Source organism: Hoplias malabaricus, chromosome 4 (genome assembly GCF_029633855.1).
Source record: "Hoplias malabaricus isolate fHopMal1 chromosome 4, fHopMal1.hap1, whole genome shotgun sequence".
Classification (NCBI taxonomy): Eukaryota; Metazoa; Chordata; class Actinopteri; order Characiformes; family Erythrinidae; genus Hoplias; species Hoplias malabaricus.
This window is the reverse complement of record NC_089803.1, coordinates 22,128,958-22,139,243: the sequence shown is the minus strand read 5'-3', so window position 1 is coordinate 22,139,243 and position 10,286 is coordinate 22,128,958. Positions and strand designations below refer to the sequence as shown.

General features: G+C 38.7%; 1 protein-coding gene across 2 annotated transcripts in view; it reads left to right on the top strand.

Moving 5' to 3' along the window:
• The first annotated feature begins 3,211 nt into the window (after positions 1 to 3,211).
• The window catches only part of LOC136694445 (solute carrier family 4 member 11-like), a 40,835-nt gene continuing 33,760 nt past the window's right edge, over positions 3,212 to 10,286 (top strand). For both annotated transcript variants that reach the window (XM_066668007.1, XM_066668006.1), the window contains exon 1: positions 3,212 to 3,338. In XM_066668007.1, the coding sequence (XP_066524104.1) occupies positions 3,302 to 3,338 (37 nt within the window). In that variant the 5' untranslated portion in view covers positions 3,212 to 3,301. The remainder of the gene's footprint in view (positions 3,339 to 10,286) is intronic.

Below are 10,286 nucleotides of genomic sequence, written 5' to 3'. Positions count from 1 at the left end.
AGTTCTTACAGAACTGGATCAGATTCATTCTTCTTCATTATGGTTTTCCGCTGTTTGTTGGCCTGGTGTTGATTCCTGGACTTGGATCAGTGCTATTTCTGGTGTTGTCCAGAATTCTTACAATTCTGACTTATTTCTGATGAGATCCACCTCTGCCTGAATAAAAGAGAGGCAGACACAGGAGGTGTGATAAAACTTTTTATGTAATTAAATGAGTGCTGTTCCACATTATAAATGCGAGATAGCACTGAATGATTTTTATGCAGTGTGTCTCACAGGTAATGATAACAAAATTGCAGTCATTCTTCCTCACTGTGCGTAGTTAGGGGGAGTGTATGGACTGATATGCAGTAAAACATTCTCGGGTCCCTGGGTGTAGATTTGTCAAATTGAGCGTATTAGAATTATTACTGATTTGGTGCGGAGCTAATTTCTCAATGGATCCGTCGTATGAACCCAACTGCGTAATTTAATTATCATTTCACTTTACCGGTGCCTATTTGCATTCATTTCGTATTCACCCTGCTGCTGTTTAAATCTACTCAGAGGAAAAGGAAATTGTTTAATGCCCTAACCATGGCTATTTGTGGAAGTTATTTAAGAGACATGTATTTTCTCTTCTGTCCCAGTGTGCTCAATTTAAGCCTGGGTGCTGCTGTTGCAGAGGAGCACTGTTGTTTTATAGGTTTACATTATGGATCTGACAGATGTTGAATAGAAACATGTCAGTGGATCAAAGCGACCCTTGAAAATGCAATTTTCCTCAAGCTTAACATCTTATTAAAATAAGTTTATTATAATACTTATTTGTTTATTTTATTAAACTCTTAATTTAACCAGGCCAGTCATTACGATGTGTCCTGGAGCTGGCGTTGTGGGTTCGAGCCCAACTCCAGGTGACTGTTTGTGAAGAGTTTGGTGTGTTCTTCCCAGGTCCACATGAGTTTTTGCTCTGGTTTCCTCGCACTGCCGAAAAGCACACATTGGTAGGTGGATTGGCGACTCTGAAAATGTTCCATAGGTGTGAGTGTGTGTACCTAGCCACTGGTGTGCATTGCGCTGTAGTGCTGGTCCCAAAACCCAGATAAATAGGGAGAGTTGTGTCAGGAGGGACATCCGGTGTGAAAAAAACTGTGCCAAATTAATAATGCGGATTGAATTATCCGCTGTGGTAATCCCTGATGGGAGCAACCAAAAGAAGAGTGACCTAGCAGCATCAGCTCTACTCAGAAGGCTTTCCTCAAGGTTTAGAGTGTGTTTATGAGAAATTTTGACGTTTCTTCCAGAAGTGCATTCGTAAGGTCAGACACTGATGTTGAATGAGAGCCTGGCTCAATTTACGCTCTAATTCATCACAAAGGTGTTCTTTCGGGTTGAAGTTAGGACTCTGCACAGGCCAGTCAAGTTCCTCCACACCAAACTCACTCATCCATGTATTTATGGACCTTGCTTTGTGCACTGGTGCACAGTCATGTTGGAACTAGAAGAGGCCAACCCCAAACTGTTCCCACAAAGTTGGGAGCATTAAATTGCCCAAAATCTCTTGGTATGCTTAAATATTTTGAGTTCCTTTCACTGGAACTAAGGGGCAGAGCCGAACTCCTGTAAAACCACCCCACACCATAATCCCCCCTCCACCAAACTTTTCACTTGACAATGCAGTCAGACAAGTACAGATCTCCTGGCAAATGCCAAAACCAGACTACTTCATCAGATCCCCAGACGGAGAAGCGTGATTTGTCACTCCAGAGAAAATGTCTCCACTGCTCTAGAGTCCAGTGATGACGTGCTTTACACCATTGCATCTGATGCTTTGCATTGCACTTCATTATGTATGGCTTGTATGCAGCTGTTTGACCATGGAAACCCATTACATGAAGCCCTCTACACACTGTTCTTGAGCTCATCTGAAGGCTTTATGAAGTTAGCGCCACAGCATACACTGACCCCTCTCTGTCATTTATGTGGCCTCCCACTTTGTGACTGAGTTGCTGTTGTTCCCAATCCCAATTGTTATAATACCTCTGACAGTTGACTGTGGAATATTTAATAGCAAGAAAATTTCACGACTGAATATCCTATCACAGTACCACGCTGGAAGTCACTGAGATAACCAAGCATAATAATATAAGCATAATAAGCATAACCAAGTCTTTCACAAATGTTTGTAGAAGCAGTCTGCATGCCTAGGTGTTTTTTACACCTATTTTGTACACCTATAGCCATGGAAGTAATTGAAATACCTGAATTCCATAATTTGGATGGGTGAGTGAAAAGGTTTGGCAATATACTGTACCTTCCAAATCAACTAGTGCCCCTAAGTATATATTTCTCCTGAGGGTGTTTTTGTAATGTATTCGGGGTAATGTAGTTTTTAAGGACAGTCATATGGAGTCATAAGGACATATGGAACATATATTAAACCTAGTTATTGACTATATTGTCCTATCAATGGAAAGTCTTCATTCAAATTTGTATAGTCTAGGACTAGAGTCATTGCCTGTTCAGTCCCTAGAGACATTAAGCATTCTGACTTCTCTCAACACTGCTTTGAAAAATTATAAAAAGTTTCCCTGGATGTCTATATTGTCAGATAAAACCTGTGAGGATGACTTCATTTACATCTTGATGAATGCATAGTGGCATGGTGGTACTGCAGATAGTATCACTGCTTATTAGCTCCTCAGCTCCTGAGGAGGGTTTGATCCTTGCCTCGGGTCACTGTCATTGAGGAGATTGGTGTGTTCTCTCTTTGTCTGCATGGGTTTCCCCTGGATGTTCCAGTTTCCTCCCACTGTCCAAAGGAACATGCTGATAGGTGGAGTAACTATGTGAAATTGCCCCCTGACGTGAGTGTAATTAAATTAAAAGAAAAAGTAGAATGACAGAAGGATAAGACTAGGAAATGAAAGGGTTTAACATTTTGGGTGGAATACATCAAACAAATGATTTAATCCTTTCATTTCAGGTTAGTGAATAGAAAATGTAGATATTTTTAATGTGTATGTAATGTGTTTCATTGTTAAGCAGATAAGGTGAAACCATATAGAATGGTTTATTAACTATTTAATTAGAGGGTTTGGAGCATTATGCTTAGCTTTAGTGGTGACATGAACTTCACCTGTGCAGTTTAAGGGGCAGGCACAAGGACCCAGAGGCAGAGCTATGCTTCTTACCCTTCCCCTGCAGAAGAGAGTTCCACTAGAGTGAGTCTTAGGTGAGGATTGTGTGAAGGTAGACTTTTAGAAAGTGACTCCAGAAAGTAATTTCCAAAAGCAATGGGTTGAATCTTGGGAAGAATATGGAGAACCAACAAGTGCTTCATTACATGCCAGTTGGTGAGTTTCTTTTGGTGTTTTCTGTTTTGTTTGTGTGTGTGTGCGTGTGTATTGTGTATTCCTACCATATGCTCACTACTCACATGGGTGATGTGAGAAGAAAGTTACTTTGTCATTAACTCAGGCTTCTTTGCGTCTGATCTCAGGTTGCTTTTGTTTTTCCTCCTTTCTTTTATTCATTACCAAATGGTCACCCATGAGATTTGGTCTCATCCTCTGGCATTTGTGGTCTTTCATGTTTTTTCAACTCTCAGTGCCTTGTGCAATTAACACACCTCCCTTTCATCAGCAGATCATAGATCATGTGCAGTAAGGAAAACTTTCATGTATCAATCACAAATGTTGGAGATCAGTCAAACAGTGTTTGAAAAAAAGGGAATATTTATGTTTTTATCTTAGGGATGAAATAGCAAGCATGCAACAAGTCAACCACGCAACTATGATGAAAGATTTCACTTGCCACTGTCTTGTGCAAATAACTTGGCTGAGCTTTAGCTCTGTCACCATGCCGAGCCTATAGTCTGCCTTATGATTTCACTTCTGTCTGGCACAGGCTTGAGCAGAATGCTTTGAAAATATAGTGAATGCTGAAAACTGAATGTTCTCTTCTAAATGCAGTCATACATTTTTCCTTTGTACGTGTCATAAAAGAGTCACATTTTCTGTGTACATTTAGATTGTATCCTATTGATAATAATATAAAAGAGGAAGTTTGATTTAGTCACTTTTACATGCACAGAAACTTTCTTTCTTTATTGCTTAATTCTCACCATCTCTAAGAGTTACTGATAGTCATTTTCTCATGTGTCATTTGTTGGCTTATATGCTTCAAATTGTGTTTATCCTTTGAATGAAATAGACATTCTCAAACACTCAGAAACATATATATGGGATGCTGTTTGCCCCACTGGAAGGAGAATTCCTGGAGGCAAGATCAGTTGGGCTCTCAGGCCATTCATTCACCAGAACATCTTCAAAATACCAAAATAAACCCCAGTCTTTTCTGCAAAAAAAAAAAAAAAAAAAAAAAATCAGTTTCTAAGTCTCTCTCTCTTTGCTCTTCCTTCCTTCACTTTCTATGGCTCCTCGTTTATGCATGTCAACACATCCTTCACCAGGTGTTTCACATTAGTGAATGCTAACAAGTAGCGTAGCCTCAGCCCTGCATCCGTGCATGTGACTCAAGGCTTCAAACCCTGCATCCTGGGTTACTTCTTGTTTTCTGGTTTGTTTAATCACCAGGGAGATGGCTGGAGAGCTGTACCAAGCCCCCGTTCATCCAGTCTTCAGGGGATCAGGACACCGTATATTTTATCATTGCTTGCCTTAGTCCCCTGTGATTATATATATATATTTATATAGACTAGTGTTATTATCCATGACAAACAGTCGGGTGTTTCTTTCAAGATCTATTTAGAGATAGCGATTGTGAATTTAGGAGGTTTTTATTTGTAGGTTTAAACTTATACACTACTATGTGGTTCTTGGGGATTCTTTTTTGTTGAATGCACTATGACTATTTTAAGTGACCTCATGAGCTCATACAGGGCTCAGTTTAGTTCAGTGAGAATTTACTGACAGTAGTTAACAGAGGATCAATAAAATGCGTGTCCCTTATATTTCTCAAAGAGTTAGCAAACTAAACACAAAAGATCAAGAACAGATTAAAGCCGCTCTTGCAATTCATAAACAAGCAATGTTTTTTTTAAAAGATGTCAGATGTTTTAATGTTGTCTATTTTTTATTTTTTATTTTTATTGAGCGGGTAAATATTCTAAATATATTCTTTTTGAAATGTAAAAAAACTGTCTGTATTCTGTGTACTATGTTCTTTTTTTCCATACGATATGGACTGAAAGCAGATTATTACTATTAGTATTCCGAATATGTATTCCCATTACATCCCAGCCTTGATCTCACAGAAAGGCATGGCCTACTTCATGTACTGTTTAATCTGCATACATGTTTTGTTAGTTGATCCTTTTTATTGCAGATGCAATTTCATGGCTGTATTACACACATATTCATACATATTTGCCTCCTAGCTGCTGCCTAGGCATGAATGTATTGAGGTTCATTAGGCAAGAAAACAGGAAGCAGCCTTATAATTAGAATATTCATTTGCTGTCTGTAAATCTGCATAGATTAGAGGTTGCCTATATCAAGCTCGGTCCCTATATCTGGCTGATTCACAGGTTCATTTGTTCTGGTTGAATTTACTCAGGCTGAGAATAAGAAGATTAACAAGATCAAATACGCCTCTCAATTCTGGACAATTTCAAGGATTTGGTGTTTTCAGTAAACATTTGATGGGGCAAGATAATCAGCACTTATAGCTGTAGCTGTGGTTAGCAATGGCTAACATGGGTGACATTCATGTGAGAGAATTACTGGGTTGTGTCTGCAGAGTCTGCATACATAGGCTAACAATTGCATAATTAAGTAATAACACTGTACTATATGTGTAATTATGCTGTCAAAATTAGTCTTTAAAATTAACATATATGACTACAGGTCTAGTGGTACAATCTTAACATGCTTAAAAATGAACCACTTTTGTTTCTCCTAACAAAACGATCTCCTATTATTTTTTAGAGAATAATTTTTTGTCCCCACACTTTAGTCTTAGGTGACCGAATTACAATGCCATTCCTAGTAACCACACTTTCTTGTCCATTGACATCATATTAAGGGACTTGGTGGAGGAGATTCAGAGTTTTCTGATATATTCTGCACAGTGTGCTGTCATTGGCTTCCTCACAGCTGCTACTGTAGCTGTATCCTCTAGGTATACACACAGTGATAATATTGTGATGAATAAAGCTCTGATTTATACAGCGAGTGCACTTTAAGAGAGGATTGGAGCAGAGCACACTTCAGTTCCTCTGCTGATATGTTTAGCTAAGTCATCCATTCACGAATGTTATAAAACCAAACAAAAAATTCAGAAAACACTGTGCTCTCAGTGTTAACTTGGAGTATGTTACATTTGCAAACACTAGTAGACTACTTTTAATCAGCTACTGACAATTCAACTATTATTTTGTAATTATTTTTTAAACATATAACATTGTCCAGGGTCCTAGTAAAACTGATGATACATGGATCTGATCCAAATTTCCAAATGTTTGTTGACAATGTAATTGTCATTTTTATTACATAATTATTGCAATGCACCCATTTGCTGATATCTAGTGTAAAGACTTCCCAGAGGGTTTTTACTGCAGTAAATGGGGCCAAACGTACGATTCATACTATTCAGATATGCGGGACATGCAAGTGTTCACATACTGCTTTATTTTTTCTCTCAAATAAAAAAAAAGCTTTAATTGACGTAATTACTGGTGGTGTTGGTCATATACCATTGCATGTTTCACTTCTGTGGTTGTCTGTATCTTGTTTATGACATTTGTTTTATTTTGGTCAGTCGCCATGGTTAGATATGAATTCATAATTCTAATATGATATTTTGGAGATTTTTTGGGGAAAGGCAGAGGATCTTCCTGCTGGATTCTGTTTCCTAATTGTCTACTCCAGCCTCATGAGTCCCTTTTTGTGTTATACTGCCTCTCTATTTAGATTGGCCATTATATACAGTCAGTAAAGCTTTAATCTGGAACAGTACCAACAGCAGGTTATGATGTATATTATTATTTCTTTTTAATGTTGTCTACTCTTTTTTTTCATTATTATTTTTTGTATTGTGTACTTTGTACTTTTTTTCCATAAGGTGCCCTTGAGTGACAGAAAGGCAGCTATGAAATATAATGTATTATTATTATTATTATTATACTGTATATGACAGGTGTTCTCCACGTGTCCATGTGGGTTTCCTCCAGGTGCTCCGGTTTCCTCCGACAGTCCAAAAAAACACGTTGGTAGGTGGATTGGCGACTCAAAAGTGACCGTGAGTGTGTGAGTGAATGTGAATGTGTGTGTGTGTGTGTGTGTGTCTGTGTTGTCCTGTGAAGGACTGGCGCCCCCTCCAGGGTGTATTCGCACCTTGCGCCCAATGATTCCATGTAGGCTCTGGACCCACTGCGACCCTGAATTGGATAAGTGGTTACAGATAATGAATGAATGAATGAATGTATATGACAGGGAAAAGACAGACCTCCTGCCAGTCTCTGCCAACCTGAGGGGTGTCCTAATTATTTTGCAACCAGGGATTGTACAGCGCTGAAGGCTGAGAATACATACACATTAGGATTACAGTAATGGCACCTGTTTCTGTCTAAGAAATTGCTGCTTAAAAAAATATTAATATAAATTTGTGAGGAATAAAACAGTAATGATTTAATATTTATAAAACTGTACACAATCATTACTTATGCATTAACTGATCAATTATTTAAACCAGTACATTTAAATTTGTCTTTAGTCGTTAACTCATATAAAGAAGTATCATGGGAGGTAGAGAGACAAAATAAATAATTAGCCTTATTAATGATTAATTTTGTTATTGCTATATTGTTACAGTTTTCCCAGAGTTGTTTTTTTCCTATTTTCCAAAATAATTTCTCATTCATTTCAGACGTTTTATTATCAATCGTTGTTTATTCTACACAATAATCCTAATAAGCAGAAGCAGTTAGGGTGAGAATGACCAACTAAATTATCAATTACTTTAATACGTATATTCTGTTTACCAAATGCTTAATTTCTTACAAAGTAATAACCAATAAACCAGTAAACATCTTTAATTAATTAACTAATTAGGTAATTAACAAATCATTACAAAATAAAAAATTATTAATGATTTCATCACCTTGCAGTAATGACCCTTAATGTAAAGTTATGTATTTACTCATTTCTCACCTCAACATCAATTGAATAATCTACATCAATTTTGTCCTTCTTTTTATCTACTTTGGGGGATTATGATATGAGATGAGGACACAAAGTGTCATTGTTGCAACACTCAAATGCATTCCTTTCAGGAGCAGAGCCTATGTGTGAGTGAGTATTTGGGAAATGTCGTCACAAATGCCCTTGTGGTGCAATTCATTCAGGACAGTGACCATAGAATTTAGTGTTCATATGATATAGAATATAGATTATTTTCTTTTTGACAGTGATATTGATTATTTATTAATTTGCATATATGGCAATAGGGCAGCACGGTGGAGCAGCACGTAGTGTCACTGTCACACAGCTAAAGGGTCCTGGGGCTGGAGGTTGTGGGTTCGAGCCTTGCTCTAGGTGTATGTCTGTGAGGAGTTTGGTGTGTTCTCCCCGTGTCCGCATGGATTTCCTCCGTGTGCTCAGGTTTCCTCCCACAGTCCAAAAACACATGTTTGATAGGTGGATTGGTGACTCAAAAGTGTCCATAGGTGTGAGTGAATGTGTGAGTGTGTGTGTTGCCCTGTGAAGGACTAGTGCCTCCTCCAGGGTGTGTTCCTGCCTTGCACCCTCTGATTCCGTGTAGGCTCCGGACCCACCACGACCCTGAACTGGATACGAGCTTTAATCTCTTTTATGTTCTGATGGCTTTTTGGGTGCTACTAGGTGTAACTTTTGTCCTTCATGAACATGGCCTACAAATCAAGTTACACACAGGTAATTTGGACTCCCACCATGGCAGAATGAGGGATACAGAGGATGTATGGAAGCTTTGTGGCTAGTGTCCTAGTCAGAACCTGCTGTTGCTAACAGTCTGGCCTTGAACAAGGCTCTTAACCACAGACCATAACATGACTGACCCTGACTATAATCCAAATCTCCATCAGTTTGTGTCTGAGAACCTGCTTTTGTCTGGAGAGAAGGAAACTTATTATTGTCTGTCTCGTCCACGGTGTGTTTCACTATGTCCTCAAGGGGAGGAGATTCAAGGTTCTCTGATATTAGCTATTCTGTACAGTGCGCTGTCATTAGTTGCCTTGCAGTAGCTACATCCTTCTGGAGCCTGTAGGTATACACACTGTGATAAAAAAAAAACTAATTAATAAAGCATTGATTTGTAACAACAGTGCACATAAAGAGATGAAGAGAGCAGAATATACTTCAGTTCCTCTGCTGAAAGATGTTTGGTTGAGTCATTATTTCACACTAAACAACACTAAACCCAACACTAAACAACACTAAACCCATACATCTCCACTTTTAAGTTGAGAACACAAACTATGCTTTCAGTGCTAACTTAAGGTATGTTATATATTCAAACATTAGACACTCCTTATACTCAGTGAATTCATCTAATTTAAGGTGTACCCCTGTAGAAACAGGTGCTCAATTGAGAAAACAGAGCTTATATCATGTCCATTACATTGATCTGGCATCACTGCCCATGAACAAAAGGTCCCCATGGCCCATTGCAAGGCATGGGTTAGAGACCTATAAAGCACCTCATGATTTGATTGTGTTCTCTGAAGTGATAAAGCACCATCCAGTACCATCGGGGGGTATTGGAGTGGTGCCTGTGACCCTAAACTAATCATACATCATTAGTACTTTACCTCATGCATATTCTTGTGGCTAAAGCCATTAAATTAGCACCGCAATATTCCAGAATCAAGTGTGAAACCTTCCCAAAAGACTCATACAAATAGTGACAAACGTTTAGATGAAATTCTGGTTGGGCAGGTGTCCACTTAGCTGTTATCCTCACAGGGTACATTATTATATACTTATACAGAGGACACAGCATCAGAGTTTACATTTGAGTGGAATTGTTCTGCATTCCAACAATGTTTCAAACAGAACTGCAATACTTAATTTCTGAGAGTTACCTAATGGCTGTCTGAAACCACAGCTGTGCTGCTGCTGCACATTAGTTATGAGGTGAACGCATGCCCCCCACCCCACCTCCACCTCCCCTACACAGGCTTCATCCTGTAAGAAATACATAAACAAGATTTCTGTTTTGCTTGTGCCTTTCTGCATGAGTGCCAATAAATCAGTGAAAGTCCTGCTCTGGGGTTAGCGCCAGTTCTTCTCTCTGCTCCAGCC